This window comes from Nematostella vectensis, chromosome 12, assembly GCF_932526225.1.
Source record: "Nematostella vectensis chromosome 12, jaNemVect1.1, whole genome shotgun sequence".
NCBI lineage: Eukaryota > Metazoa > Cnidaria > Anthozoa > Actiniaria > Edwardsiidae > Nematostella > Nematostella vectensis.
In genome coordinates this window covers 10415717-10431746 of record NC_064045.1, presented here as the reverse complement: position 1 = coordinate 10431746, position 16030 = coordinate 10415717, and the positions used below count along the sequence as shown (strand labels likewise).

The window sequence follows — 16030 nt, the reverse complement described above, 5'->3', positions numbered from 1 at the left end:
GTTGTACAGTTCGTTAGATAGCGGTGCTGGGACCGAAATTTCCAGCTTAGCCGTAAAGCTTTAGCTGCCATACGGCGTTTCAGCGTATGTCTGGAAGTATGGTCTATTTTTTTCTGTCTCTTTTCGTCTGATTTGACGAGGTTCGATCCGCGGGTGGCTCTAACCTTTTTTTGATCACTTATCACAGGGTCGTAGCCAGGCAATAGCCCCACCAAAAAGTTGCTCGAACCACTGAAAGTTGCTAAAAAGTTGCCATAAGCACAATCTACATATGCCTATTCGCGACGGGTGGGAAACGATCAGTTTTCTCGGATCTTAGGGGGGCACTTTGTTTTCGAAAAGAGCCATGGGAAGAATAATACACAGCTTTCCCACTATGCTTAGCGTACAAATCTTGCTTGTGATGTACGTCAGAAGAGAATGTTTCACTTGGGACTAGATTTTTTTTGTTATGTTTATTTCGACGATTAAGCAAAATGGCAGTAATTGTAAAGTCTGGGCTGCCCTAATCTCTGAAGACAGACTCTATTGATCTCCTTGAGTGCCAACCAATCCTCTAATGATGGGTTAAAGTAAATAGCAATTCAAAGTCATTCAATAACCCCAAATAAAATTAACACATTTCCCTAAGATTTCGATACGCAAACTACTATACGGAATTGGAATTTTTCTGTGTGAAGGCGCGTTTTCTAGGCGTTGTAATGCGAATTATGAAATGCTAAAAATAATGGAGCCAAAATAATATTGTTTTGTCACGAGCGACAGGTTTTATTGTTTTGGCAATCTTGGACGGGAAGATCGGAACAATTAAACTTGTCATTAATTTATTTAGTTTCTTTCAGACGCGATGTCAACAAAGCATTGCTGGGAAGCTTTCTCACGCCTTTATAAATCTATTGTTGTTGGGCTATTTTCGACCGCATGCATGGGTAAACACATGAGAGCTGTTCTTTGAGAGTGAATAATACCAGAGGTATCCTAGTGAACGAGATGGTTAAACACCTGAATTGACATTAATGAAGTCGTCAAATTTAGTTTGATTTTTCATTAGAGGATGGCGTCTAATTTACGCACTAGTTCTAAGGGAACTATGGAGTCTGAACCCGCCGTTAAGGCGAAGGGAGCAAATAAACATCTTACTCTACAAAACGCAAGAGCAACAGAAAACTGGCTTCGTGTCAAAAACGTGTTGGACAAGCAGAAAAAGGAAATCTCGAGCAAATTTGAAGAAGATAAAAGTAAGTTATTGAAACAACGGGAGAAAATGCAGTTTACTTCACTCAGTCTTACAGCCGTACCAGAGAAAGACGAAGGAAGTTCAGACAAAGCGAAAAATCAAAGACGAATGACTTTTGCCGATGTTTACGATGCGCTCATGATGACTATGAAAGAGCAAAGAAATCAAGACTCGAGAAGCACTTCGTCTGAGCCAACATTTCGTCGAGGAAGTACTGTCAGCTACGATTTGAAAAAAGTTACTCGCAAACCAATGAGCTTTTCGTTACAGAGTCTACAAAAGGCGAACATGAATTTGCACAACATGCAAGAAGTACCCGAAAACGATTCAGACGACGAAGAAACCGAGCAAAGCGAGGAGAAAGCTGGGGTCTTTGAGCTGAGCGAAGAAGAGAAATTATTAGGACCAACATTAAGGCTTCCTCCGACGGCCCTCCCACCAATCCACAACCAAAATGTGTTCAAGCCACAAAGTCGTAACTTCGAGCGAAGGACCAAAAATAACCCTGACGTAAAGATCGAGGAACTCAGATACTGTCGGTACTTGAGGACGGGGAGCAGGGAAGGAAGGAGGAGTTCTGTGCCTGCAATTAGCCCCGTGAGGGATAGAGTGCCTAGAAACCCTTTAGGAAGACGATAGAGCAGCTACTACAACATTGGATAATCTATACAATACACTTCAATAAAGTACCTGTTGGTTCTGTAATTCAAAATTCAAGTGCCTTATCACAAAACAAAAATAAAACAAAATATCATGGAGGGTATTATTAAAATATGGAGTATAGAGAAAATGCAGCAATTATTAGTGTGGCTGCCCTAATTTTTATCTAAAAACTATAGATAAAAACCTTGTTCTCTCAATTATCAAATAAACACCTTATAAAATAATTATTATTAAAATATGGAGTATAAAGAAAATGCAGCAATTATTAGTGTGGCTCGCCCTAATGTTTATCTACAAACTATAGATAAAAACCTTGTTCTCTCAATTATCAAACACCTTATAAAAGAAACAGAAGGGCGACGAGATGGGAGGAAAATAAACACTGGTAAATAGGGCATAAAATGTCAGTCTAGAGTTTTATCATTTCGCAAAATGCAGGAGCTGTTTTGGCGTTGTATAAACCTGTTTTGGCAACGGGTTAAGGTGGATTTTTTTGTTAAGGATGGTTTAAAAAAAGCAAACATTTTGTGTAATGACTAGCAATTAAATTAGGTTTAGCGCGATAAATAATGAAAATAGCTTAAAGTGGTAAAGACATTTCCGTTCATACTGTGAAGTTTTTTAGTTTCGAAATCTCACCTAGAGGAGCAGGTAATTTTATATAAAAAAATCCAAGGTTTTTGTCGGAATATTTTCTTCTCGCATCGTTAGTTGCGTAGAAAGAATTAGATCTTCTAAAGCATCAAAACTCTGTACACGCATTTTTGTACAATTCTACGGAAGCCCAGCGGGGCCACTGCCCTATTCGGTTTCGGATTCCCATGTTTTGCAAAACATCACGAGTTTGGGCCCGGTCGCACTAGCAAGATGTTCAGGAGATGTCAGGGACATTTAGGTGGACAAGTTTGTCCCGTGACATCAGACATTCTTAAATTAAGGTCGCACTGGCTGCAACATCCGTGGATCACGAGCCCTAAAAATAACATCGTATGTCATTTATCTGCTTTTCCTACGCGCGCGGGAGATTCGAAGAGCAAATACTCTCTGCATGCTGCACGTCTGCATATTAAGTCTTGAATAGAACAAATCTGCTGCTTTTCGTTTGGATGTACCTATACATCGTGCTGCGTTAGTCGGATGCATAGCTGTTACTGTTTGCAAATGTAGTTGTCTATTATGCACCGAAGGCAAAGACGTACATGTTTGGCTTGGAATTGACCGTTCCTCACGCCGCTAGATTGTTGGAAATAAGGGATTTTGGTAGGGATTCACCTCTAGCTTTAAAGGCGAAGCGAAGGTTGCTATTTGAGACCATTTACGTTTTTTGTGTGAAGAATAAAAACAGAGTTCCCCTGATATCAGGTAGATGTCCTGCCCTGTGGCAGGACATCGGCTCCTGTGATGTTTTGTCCCGACCGGCGAATTTGTCGTGTTGCGTAAAAACATAGGTCGCACTTGGTTTCGTAACATGTCACGGACATCTGTCAGTTTTTGAGCTTATCTAAACAAAGATGTCCTGAACATCTTGCTAGTGCGACCGGGCCCTTATCAAAGAGAAACGCTATAAATAAAAACAGAGAAGATATGTTTAATGCTAACCCGAACAACTAAGGCTATATACTTTAGAATTCTAGTAGAGACTAAAAGCATTTCATGATTTAATGTCAGATACCATAATCTTTCTTTTCCCGCCAAAAGCCGTTATGTTTTGTCGGGTTATTTGATATATTGCTATATCGTGAAAAAGTCTAAAGTGGTCCCGGCGCATTAATTATTTCATATTCAATCACATATTCAGGCAAGTCACCGTTGCCAAATCTTTGTACTTCAGGCAAAAAAATATTCCGCCAAAACATAAACTAGTGCAAGAAAAACAAAAAGCAAAAAGAATCGAAAAATAAAGTTGCACCTGGTTATGACTTTTATTGCATGTGGTGGCTCCTAAAAGAGCCGTTTGTTTTGTATCGACTTGATGATCTAGCCGCCGAATCCGTACAGGGTTCGACCTTGTCGCTTCAGAGCGTAGACCACATCCATGGCGGTGACAGTCTTGCGCTTGGCGTGCTCGGTGTAGGTGACCGCGTCACGGATAACATTCTCAAGGAAGACTTTGAGAACGCCACGGGTCTCCTCGTAGATGAGGCCAGAGATTCGCTTGACTCCTCCACGGCGGGCGAGACGGCGAATGGCGGGCTTGGTGATGCCCTGGATGTTATCCCGAAGGATCTTGCGATGACGCTTCGCGCCTCCCTTTCCTAGACCTTTCCCTCCTTTGCCGCGACCAGACATAATGATTGTGAGCCCAACCTGAACAGTTTGAAGGTAGAATGCCGTAAGAGAGGCTTATATACCCGCGATACGGCCCTCAAAGGAAACATAACGTGCATCTCATTGCAAGAAACACAATACTTTAAGGTCAATAGTTTAATTGTATCTGCAAGTCAAATTTATTTTGATCCGATTATGCTATAGAGCCCAGTTCAGATCAAAGTCAACTTGGAATAAAACCATTTCGTTTAATATATTTAAGAAGGTAGATACCTCCGAATGTTTTGAACGATATGAACTACACAACTTATGGTTTTTATTTTGATTATTTTACGGAATCAAATAGATATTTTAGGAAAACCGGGTAGTAAGAAACACAGCATATCTTTGGCGGGCTTTTGTAGGTCGGGAATGAACCAACCAGATTGCGCGCTTTCGAACCAATCAGGACCTGAGGCGGCAAGTTTTTACCAAAGGTATCCTAGTGAACGAGATGGTTCAACATCTAAATTGACATTAATGAAGTCGTCAAATGTAGTTTGATTTTAATTAGAGGATGGCGTCTAATTTTCGCACTAGTTCTAAGGGAACTATGGAGTCTGAACCCGCCGTTAAGGCGAAAGGAGCAAATAAACATCTCGCTCTACAAAACGCTAGAGTAACAGAAAACTGGCTTCGTGTTAAAAACGTGTTGGACAAGCAGAAAAAAGAAATCTCGAGCAAATTTGAAGAAGATAAAAGTAAGTTATTGAAACAACAGGAGAAAATGCAGTTTACTTCACTCAGTCTTACATCAGTACCAGAAAAAGACAAAGGAAGTTCAGACAAAGCGAAAAATCAAAGACGAATTACTTTTGCCGATGTTTACGATGCGCTCATGATGACCGTGAAAGAGCAAAGAAGCAATCAAGACTGGAGACGCACTTCGTCTGAGCCAACATTTCGTCGAAAAAGTACTGTCAGCTACGATTTGAAAAGAGTTACTCGCAAACCAATGAGCTTTTCGTTAAAGAGTCTACAAAAGGCGAACATGAATTTGCACAACGTGCAAAAAGTACCCGAAAACTATTCAGACGACGAAGAAAGCGAGCAAAGCGAGGAGAAAGCTGGGGTCTTTGAGCAGAGCGAAGAAGAGAAATTATTAGGACCAACATTAAGGCTCCCTCCGACGGCCCTCCCACCAATCCACAACCAAAATGTGTTCAAGCCACAAAGTCGTAACTTCGAGCGAAGGACCAAAAGTAACCCTGACGTAAAGATCGAGGAACTCAGATACTGTCGGTACTTGAGGACGGGGAGCAGGGAAGGAAGGAGGAGTTCTGTGCCTGCAATTAGCCCCGTGAGCGATAGAGTGCCTAGAAACCCTTTAGGAAGACGATAGAGCAGCTACTACAACATTGGATAATCTATACAATACACTTCAATAAAGTACCTGTTGGTTCTGTAATTCAAAATTCAAGTGCCTTATCACAAAACAAAAATAAAAAAAAATATCATGGAGGGTATTATTAAAATATGGAGTATAGAGAAAATGCAGCAATTATTAGTGTGGCTGCCCTAATTTTTATCTAAAAACTATAGATAAAAACCTTGTTCTCTCAATTATCAAATAAACACCTTATAAAATAATTATTATTAAAATATGGAGTATAAAGAAAATGCAGCAATTATTAGTGTGGCTCGCCCTAATGTTTATCTACAAACTATAGATAAAAACCTTGTTCTCTCAATTATCAAACACCTTATAAAAGAAACAGAAGGGCGACGAGATGGGAGGAAAATAAACACTGGTAAATAGGGCATAAAATGTCAGTCTAGAGTTTTATCATTTCGCAAAATGCAGGAGCTGTTTTGGCGTTGTATAAACCTGTTTTGGCAACGGGTTAAGGTGGATTTTTTTGTTAAGGATGGTTTAAAAAAAGCAAACATTTTGTGTAATGACTAGCAATTAAATTAGGTTTAGCGCGATAAATAATGAAAATAGCTTAAAGTGGTAAAGACATTTCCGTTCATACTGTGAAGTTTTTTAGTTTCGAAATCTCACCTAGAGGAGCAGGTAATTTTATATAAAAAAATCCAAGGTTTTTGTCGGAATATTTTCTTCTCGCATCGTTAGTTGCGTAGAAAGAATTAGATCTTCTAAAGCATCAAAACTCTGTACACGCATTTTTGTACAATTCTACGGAAGCCCAGCGGGGCCACTGCCCTATTCGGTTTCGGATTCCCATGTTTTGCAAAACATCACGAGTTTGGGCCCGGTCGCACTAGCAAGATGTTCAGGAGATGTCAGGGACATTTAGGTGGACAAGTTTGTCCCGTGACATCAGACATTCTTAAATTAAGGTCGCACTGGCTGCAACATCCGTGGATCACGAGCCCTAAAAATAACATCGTATGTCATTTATCTGCTTTTCCTTCGCGCGCGCGGGAGATTCGAAGAGCAAATACTCTCTGCATGCTGCACGTCTGCATATTAAGTCTTGAATAGAACAAATCTGCTGCTTTTCGTTTGGATGTACCTATACATCGTTCTGCGTTAGTCGGATGCATAGCTGTTACTGTTTGCAAATGTAGTTGTCTATTATGCACCGAAGGCAAAGACGTACATGTTTGGCTTGGAATTGACCGTTCCTCACGCCGCTAGATTGTTGGAAATAAGGGATTTTGGTAGGGATTCACCTCTAGCTTTGAAGGCGAAGCGAAGGTTGCTATTTGAGACCATTTACGTTTTTTGTGTGAAGAATAAAAACAGAGTTCCCCTGATATCAGGTAGATGTCCTGCCCTGTGGCAGGACATCGGCTCCTGTGATGTTTTGTCCCGACCGGCGAATTTGTCGTGTTGCGTAAAAACATAGGTCGCACTTGGTTTCGTAACATGTCACGGACATCTGTCAGTTTTTGAGCTTATCTAAACAAAGATGTCCTGAACATCTTGCTAGTGCGACCGGGCCCTTATCAAAGAGAAACGCTATAAATAAAAACAGAGAAGATATGTTTAATGCTAACCCGAACAACTAAGGCTATATACTTTAGAATTCTAGTAGAGACTAAAAGCATTTCATGATTTAATGTCAGATACCATAATCTTTCTTTTCCCGCCAAAAGCCGTTATGTTTTGTCGGGTTATTTGATATATTGCTATATCGTGAAAAAGTCTAAAGTGGTCCCGGCGCATTAATTATTTCATATTCAATCACATATTCAGGCAAGTCACCGTTGCCAAATCTTTGTACTTCAGGCAAAAAAATATTCCGCCAAAACATAAACTAGTGCAAGAAAAACAAAAAGCAAAAAGAATCGAAAAATAAAGTTGCACCTGGTTATGACTTTTATTGCATGTGGTGGCTCCTAAAAGAGCCGTTTGTTTTGTATCGACTTGATGATCTAGCCGCCGAATCCGTACAGGGTTCGACCTTGTCGCTTCAGAGCGTAGACCACATCCATGGCGGTGACAGTCTTGGGCTTGGCGTGCTCGGTGTAGGTGACCGCGTCACGGATAACATTCTCAAGGAAGACTTTGAGAACGCCACGGGTCTCCTCGTAGATGAGGCCAGAGATTCGCTTGACTCCTCCACGGCGGGCGAGACGGCGAATGGCGGGCTTGGTGATGCCCTGGATGTTATCCCGAAGGATCTTGCGATGACGCTTCGCGCCTCCCTTTCCTAGACCTTTCCCTCCTTTGCCGCGACCAGACATAATGATTGTGAGCCCAACCTAAACAGTTTGAAGGTAGAATGCGGTAAGAGAGGCTTATATACCCGCGATACGGCCCTCAAAGGAAACATAACGTGCATCTCATTGCAAGAAAAACAATACTTTAAGGTCAATAGTTTAATTGTATCTGCAAGTCAAATTTATTTTGATCCGATTATGCTATAGAGCCCAGTTCAGATCAAAGTCAACTTGGAATAAAACAATTTCGTTTAATATATTTAAGAAGGTAGATACCTCCGAATGTTTTGAACGATATGAACTACACAACTTATGGTTTTTATTTTGATTATTTTACGGAATCAAATAGATATTTTAGGAAAACCGGGTAGTAAGAAACACAGCATATCTTTGGCGGGCTTTTGTAGGTCGGGAATGAACCAACCAGATTGCGCGCTTTCGAACCAATCAGGACCTGAGGCGGCAAGTTTTTACCAGAGGTATCCTAGTGAACAAGATGGTTCAACATCTAAATTGACATTAATGAAGTCGTCAAATTTAGTTTGATTTTTCATTAGAGTATGGCGTCTAATTTTCGCACTAGTTCTAAGGGAACTATGGAGTCTGAACCCGCCGTTAAGGCGAAGGGAGCAAATAAACATCTTACTCTACAAAACGCAAGAGCAACAGAAAAGTGGCTTCGTGTCAAAACCGTGTTGGACAAGCAGAAAAAGGAAATCTCGAGCAAATTTGAAGAAGATAAAAGTAAGTTATTGAAACAACAGGAGAAAATGCAGTTTACTTCACTCAGTCTTACAGCAGTACCAGAAAAAGACAAAGGAAGTTCAGACAAAGCGAAAAATCAAAGACGAATGACTTTTGCCGATGTTTACGATGCGCTCATGATGACTGTGAAAGAGCAAAGAAGCAATCAAGACTGGAGAAGCACTTCGTCTGAGCCAACATTTCGTCGAAAAAGTACTGTCAGCTACGATTTGAAAAGAGTTACTCGCAAACCAATGAGCTTTTCGTTAAAGAGTCTACAAAAGGCGAACATGAATTTGCACAACGTGCAAAAAGTACCCGAAAACTATTCAGACGACGAAGAAAGCGAGCAAAGCGAGGAGAAAGCTGGGGTCTTTGAGCAGAGCGAAGAAGAGAAATTATTAGGACCAACATTAAGGCTCCCTCCGACGGCCCTCCCACCAATCCACAACCAAAATGTGTTCAAGCCACAAAGTCGTAACTTCGAGCGAAGGACCAAAAGTAACCCTGACGTAAAGATCGAGGAACTCAGATACTGTCGGTACTTGAGGGCGGGGAGCAGGGAAGGAAGGAGGAGTTCTGTGCCTGTAATTAGCCCCGTGAGGGATAGAGTGCCTAGAAACCCTTTAGGAAGACGATAGAGCAGCTACTACAACATTGGATAATCTATACAATACACTTCAATAAAGTACCTGTTGGTCCTGTAATTCAAAATTCAAGTGCCTTATCACAAAACAAAAAAAAAAACAAAATATCATGGAGGGTATTATTTAAATATGGAGTATAAAGAAAATGCAGCAATTATTAGTGTGGCTGCCCTAATTTTTATCTAAAAACTATAGATAAAAACCTTGTTCTCTCAATTATCAAATAAACACCTTATAAAAGAATTATTATTAAAATATGGAGTATAAAGAAAATGCAGCAATTATTAGTGTGGCTCGCCCTAATGTTTATCTAAAAACTATAGATAAAAACCTTGTTCTCTCAATTATCAAATAAACACCTTATAAAAGAATTATTATTAAAATATGGAGTATAAAGAAAATGCAGCAATTATTAGTGTGGCTCGCCCTAATGTTTATCTACAAACTATAGATAAAAACCTTGTTCTCTCAATTATCAAACACCTTATAAAAGAAACAGAAGGGCGACGAGATGGGAGGAAAATAAACACTGGTAAATAGGGCATAAAATGTCAGTCTAGAGTTTTATCATTTGGCAAAATGCAGGAGCTGTTTTGGCGTTGTATAAACCTGTTTTGGCAACGGGTTAAGGTGGATTTTTTTGTTAAGGATGGTTTAAAAAAAGCAAACATTTTGTGTAATGACTAGCAATTAAATTAGGTTTAGCGCGATAAATAATGAAAATAGCTTAAAGTGGTAAAGACATTTCCGTTCATACTGTGAAGTTTTTTTAGTTTCGAAATCTCACCTAGAGGAGCAGGTAATTTTATATAAAAAATTCCAAGGTTTTTGTCGGAATATTTTCTTCTCGCATCGTTAGTTGCGTAGAAAGAATTAGATCTTCTAAAGCATCAAAACTCTGTACACGCATTTTTGTACAATTCTACGGAAGCCCAGCGGGGCCACTGCCCTATTCGGTTTCGGATTCCCATGTTTTGCGAAACATCACGAGTTTGGGCCCGGTCGCACTAGCAAGATGTTCAGGAGATGTCAGGGACATTTAGGTGGACAAATTTGTCCCGTGACATCAGACATTCTTAAATTAAGTTCGCACTGGCTGCAACATCCGTGGATCACGAGCCCTAAAAATAACATCGTATGTCATTTATCTGCTTTTCCTACGCGCGCGGGAGATTCGAAGAGCAAATACTCTCTGCATGCTGCACGTCTGCATATGAAGTCTTGAATAGAAAAAAACCTGCTGCTTTTCGTTTGGATGTACCTATACATCGTTCTGCGTTAGTCGGATGCATTGCTGTTACTGTTTGCAAATGTAGTTGTCTATTATGCACCGAAGGCAAAGACGTACATGTTTGGCTTGGAATTGACCGTTCCTCACGCCGCTAGATTGTTGGAAATAAGGGATTTTGGTAGGGATTCACCAGTGCGGAACATTACCATTTTTGGTTATAGTTGATAAACAATCTGATTAACCAATCAGAGAAGAGTATTACTATGCCCAATCTCACGCGGACACGCCTCAATTCAGAGTGGGAAAACAAAATGGCGGTTCCGTTTAATCGGGAAAATCATGTTGAACGCCGCATTTTAACTCTCTGCTAGCAGTGATTTCTTCTTATCTGTTTAAGCAGGGATTTCACCGACTCAGTGCGTCATATATACCCTATTTGTGTTGTTTCTCATCGGCAACAGACCTCATTTGCAGGGTTATTTTTACGACTTTACCGAATCGTACTGTAATGAACGCGGAAGGGTAAGCCACTGCTAGCAGGCTATAACATTGATCACAAATTATCTAGTTGCACGTTTCATCAAGTCATACAAATGCACAAAATTTCCCTGGATTTATCTTGCTTTCGCACTCGGAATGAAGACACTCCAAGAAAACTTTTAGTTGGGATATTGAAACTAAAATGAATCTTATACAGAATGGCAGCGAGTCTCATTAAAAAAAAATGAAGCTAAATCGTATACAGATTGGCCGCGAGTCACTGTTTATTGTATGCAATTTAAAGACACTACATGAAAGTACTGTTTAAATGTTTATATATGATCCTGGAATAAATAGATTTGCTATGATCAGTAAATCTCAGGGATGGCAGTCATTATTCATTGCTGCATTAGTTTGCTATTACTCGTTGTAAAAAAAAGTCCTTACCACAAATGCTCACATTATGGCTTATTCTGTAAATGGATTCTAGAGGGGGCACTTGTTTGAGGGGCTATGTAATGTGCTTATTCAATGAGGGGTGTGTGTATACCTCGGTCTCAGAACCATCCCCCAAAGGACTTCATTGTATCCAGCTCTGTTTTCATCATGATTCATTTTATTAAAAAAAGGAAGTTTTGTGACACAAATCGTGCTTAATACACAGGTTCTAACACCAAGTTATAGCCATTGAGGGTGTATTTCATTGTGTGTGCAGACAAATGGAAAAAGGCATAAAGAGTAAACTAGGGTGAGGAAAAGGCATGGTAAGGGCAAAGGGGTGGTGACTAAGGGTATGTCTAATTGGGGGTTCTGACACAGGTTGTGAAGATGAAGTAAACTTGTACCATGTTTGATTACTAGGCCTTGGAGATAATAGGAGAATGGGAGTATAGTCATACCCTGGGTACCAGAGGCTCCAAGCTTCACTAAAGCAGATATCATATGGAAAATATCTATTCATATTTGGTGATACTTCAGGCTTATTTTTTTTTCTCGCCAGTCTCTATTATATGCGCAAAGAGTCTTTTTTTTATATAAAAAGGGCATTAAATTAATTTGATTTGATAGGCAAGTCTGAGTGTTGAAGCTCCCCTTTAAAACTATAGTGATATTAAGAATTTATATGTTTGGGGTATAAAGGTTTGAGTAATTGTTTGGGAGGTAAGTTTCTATACTTGGTATATTATTATATATATTTTTTGGGGGGAGGGGGGGTAATTTGACAAAAAGTCCTTATCGCAAATGCTTATTTTAGCATATTATGCCCTTCTTTTTACCCCTCTTGTACCAGGTTTGATTACTAGGCCTTGGAGATTCTAGGAGTATAATTGTGCAGTCATAGATATCATACTGTATGGAAAATAAATATTTATATTTGGTGATACTTCAGGAGCATTTTTTATCTCAGTGCCTACTGCACAGAGTTTGTTTGTCTTTTTTATAAAAATGGAATAAAATTGATTTTATTTAATAAGCAAATCTGAGAGTTGAAGCTCCCTTATAGCAAGATTTTGTATGCTTGGGCTATAGAATTTAGGTTTGGTTATTTATTTGGGAGGTAAGTTTCTATGCTTGGTATATTTTATGTATAAAACTCAGGTTTAGGTATTTTTGAGGATGAGTAGGGGGGGCTAATTCATCAAAAAGTTCTTATCGCAAATGCTTATTTTAACATATTATGCCCCTCTAGCATTAGATTTTAGAGGGGGCACTGGTTTGAGTGGCTATGTAATACGCTTACTCAATGAGGGCTATTTTATGGTGTCTGCAGACAAATAGGAAAAGTCATAGAGTGTAAAATTAAAGGTTGAGAAATGCATGGTAAGGGGAGTGAGGTTGTGATGACTGAGGGCATGTCACATGTGGTGTGCTCACACAAGGTGCGAAGACAAGGAAGTAAAATTGTACTGGGTTTGATGACTAGGGCCTTGGAGGTGAGGAGGATAGAGTTTTTTTTTATAAAAGGGAATTAAAATAAATTTGATAAGCAAATTTTCCTTCTAAAACTTTTTTTACGGGACTGGCAAGTTTCAAGCTTTTGTATGATTTATGAATAGAACTCAGATTTGGGTTACTTTTTGGGGGGGAAGGGGGGGCTATCTATTCTTGGTAGAGTTTTGGGTATAGAGTTCAGATGCAGGTATATTCTTAGGGGTGGCGCGGTTCCATTCTTTTGGGGGCATAAAATGTTCGTATCTGTCGGAACCAGCAGTCATGTTTACAGCTAGAGTGCCCCCCCCCCCCCATGTTGTTGTGGTGGTCGCAGGGCAAGACATTTAGCTAAAGAATGATAAGAAGCGAACCCCCGAGAGACAAGGGTAGGGTAAAATGCTTTTCGGCTAAATGTTGACACGAATTTTCATACCTATTCTTCGGCGATTTTTTCCCTGTTGTATAGACGTTGGGCCTTGACCCGCACTTTCGTCCTCACAATTCAACCTCCGCTCTCCTCAACTTTTACCATACCCTGTGGGCACTCGTTTCGGCTTGTGGTAAAAATTGTTTTAGTATGCCATGATCCTCATTTATCCTAGTTTAGTCCTGTCCGAAAAGAGTTCGATTTTAAGGCAGTCTCCTGCCATGGGGCAGGACATCGGCTCCTTTGATGTTTTGTCCCGACCGGCGAATTTGTCGTGTTGCGTAAAAACATAGGTCGCACTTGGCTTCGTAACATGTCCGGACATCTGTCAGTTTTTGAGCTTATCTAAACAGAGATGTCCTGAACATCTTTCTAGTGCGACCGGGCCCTTTGTATTTTGCTTTTGCGGGTTTGTACTTTGCTTTTGCTAGTTAGTATTTTGCTTTTGCGAGTTTGTACTTTGCTTTTGCGAGTTTGTATTTTGCTTTTGCGAGTTTGTATTTTGCTTTTGCGAGTTTGTACTTTGCTTTTGCGAGTTTGTATTTTGCTTTTGCGAGTTTGTACTTTGCTTTTGCGAGTTTGTATTTTACTTTTTCGAGTTTGTACTTTGCTTTTGCGAGTTTGTATTTTGCTTTTGCGAGTTTGTACTTTGCTTTTGCGAGTTTGTATTTTGCTTTTGCGAGTTTGTACTTTGCTTTTGCGAGTTTGTATTTTACTTTTTCGAGTTTGTACTTTGCTTTTGCGAGTTTGTATTTTGCTTTTGCGAGTTTGTATTTTGCTTTTGCGAGTTTGTACTTTGCTTTTGCGAGTTTGTATTTTGCTTTTGCAAGTTTGTACTTTGCTTTTGCGAGTTTGTATTTTACTTTTTCGAGTTTGTACTTTTGCTTTTGCGAGTTTGTATTTTGCTTTTGCGAGTTTGTATTTTGCTTTTGCGAGTTTGTACTTTGCTTTTGCGAGTTTGTATTTTGCTTTTTCGAGTTTGTACTTTGCTTTTGCGAGTTTGTATTTTGCTTTTTCGAGTTTGTATTTTGCTTTTGCGAGTTTGTACTTTGCTTTTGCGAGTTTGTATTTTACTTTTTCGAGTTTGTACTTTGCTTTTGCGAGTTTGTATTTTGCTTTTTCGAGTTTGTATTTTGCTTTTGCGAGTTTGTATTTTGCTTTTTCGAGTTTGTATTTTGCTTTTGCGAGTTTGTATTTTGCTTTTGCGAGTTTGTATTTTGCTTTTGCTAGTTTGTAATTTGCTTTTGTTGTTTGTATTTTGCTTTTGCTAGTTTGTACTTTGCTTTTGTTGTTTGTATTTTGCTTTTGCTAGTTTGTACTTTGCTTTTGCGAGTTTGTATATTGCTTTTGCGAGTTTGTATTTTGCTTTTTTAGTTTGTATTTTGATTTCGCGAGTTTGTATTTAGCTTTTGCTAGTTTGTAATTTGCTTTTGCGAGTTTGTACTTTGCATTTGCGAGTTTGTATTTTGCTTTTGCGAGTTTGTATTTTGCTTTTGCGAGTTTGTATTTTGCTTTTGCTAGTTTGTATTTTGATTTCGCGAGTTTGTATTTTGCTTTTGCTAGTTTGTAATTTGCATTTGCGGGTTTGTATTTTGCTTTTGCGAGTTTGTATATTGCTTTTGCGAGTTTGTATTTTGCTTTTTTAGTTTGTATTTTGATTTCGCGAGTTTGTATTTTGCTTTTGCGAGTTTGTATTTTGCTTTTGCGAGTTTGTAATTTGCATTTGCGAGTTTGTATATTGCTTTTGCGAGTTTGTATTTTGCTTTTTTAGTTTGTATTTTGATTTCGCGAGTTTGTATTTTGCTTTTTTAGTTTGTATTTTGCTTTTGCTAGTTTGTATTTTGGGTTTTCCGAGTTTGTGTTTTGCTTTTGCGAGTTTGTACTTTGCTTTTGCGAGTTTGTATTTTGCTTTTGCTAGTTTGTATTTTGCATTTGCGAGTTTGTATTTTGCATTTGCGAGTTTGTATTTTGCATTTGCGAGTTTGTATTGTGCTTTTGCGAGTTTATATTTTGCTTTTGCGAGTTTGTACTTTGCTTTTAAGTACTGTTCCAGAAGTTGCGTTTCTGTGTACCGGAAGTTGTTAAAATTATTAGTTTATGATCACCAATTACGTAATATGTAATTAGTAATAGGATCGGGTATCATTGTACCAGGCACGGGGTGAACTCGTGAGGGATTGTAAGACAGATTGTGGAGAGAGAGAGCTGATTCGAATAAAGGGAAAAGAAAGTCGGAGATCGTTAATTCAGAGTGTCGTTTGGTTCGAAACATTACCATTTTAATGGTACTTAAAAGTACTATCCATCAACGCGTTCCCTCTGCCGTCGCCTTCTAATAATGACGAAAACGATCCGAATGATTTTTCAGATAGCTGATGGACTGCTAATTATTTGCAGTAGGACTTGGTGGTCAACCAGATCAAAAGCCTTGACCAATAAGCACTTCCCCCGAATAAGCGCCCCGTCTGAGAGTCGAAAATAAAAAAAATCTAATAAGCGCTGGAGCTCTTATTCGAGTAAAAACGGTATGCTTTTGTTATCCAAGAGAGTAGGTAGTCAACAATATCGATAAATGCACACTGCACAAGAATGATGGCCCTGAAAACAGCTTGATGCTTGAATGAAACCGTGTTTCTAATTGTTAAGACTGATTTATACATCGCCATAGCATTTCAGTGTACAGACCTTTTTTAGGATTGAACCAATACTCTGTTTGATATTTTAGAGCA

General features: G+C 39.2%; 2 protein-coding genes across 2 annotated transcripts; one reads left to right on the top strand and one right to left on the bottom strand.

The window, feature by feature from the left end:
- The first annotated feature begins 52 nt into the window (after nucleotides 1-52).
- On the top strand, nucleotides 53-2154 carry LOC116613964. Its single transcript, XM_032374477.2, has one exon. The coding sequence runs from the start codon at nucleotides 1055-1057 to the stop codon at nucleotides 1874-1876; it is 822 nt and encodes a 273-aa protein (XP_032230368.2). The 5' UTR covers nucleotides 53-1054; the 3' UTR covers nucleotides 1877-2154.
- Nucleotides 2155-3808: 1654 nt separating this feature from the next.
- Nucleotides 3809-7877, bottom strand: LOC5512544. Its single transcript, XM_048720243.1, has 2 exons — nucleotides 7582-7877; nucleotides 3809-4242 (listed from the first exon to the last, which is right to left on the bottom strand). The coding sequence occupies exons 1-2, from the start codon at nucleotides 7862-7864 to the stop codon at nucleotides 3878-3880; spliced, it is 648 nt and encodes a 215-aa protein (XP_048576200.1). The 5' UTR covers nucleotides 7865-7877; the 3' UTR covers nucleotides 3809-3877.
- Between the last annotated feature and the right edge of the window lie 8153 nt (nucleotides 7878-16030).

Coding starts and splice junctions, on each gene's coding strand:
- LOC116613964 (XM_032374477.2), top strand. CDS start 1,055: ATGGCGTCTAATTTACGCACTAGTTCTAAGGGAACTATGGAGTCTGAA.
- LOC5512544 (XM_048720243.1), bottom strand. CDS start 7,864: ATGTCTGGTCGCGGCAAAGGAGGGAAAGGTCTAGGAAAGGGAGGCGCG. Junction 4,243..7,581: donor CTACGCTCTGAAGCGACAAG/GTCGAACCCTGT, acceptor CGGGTATATAAG/CCTCTCTTACGGCATTCTAC.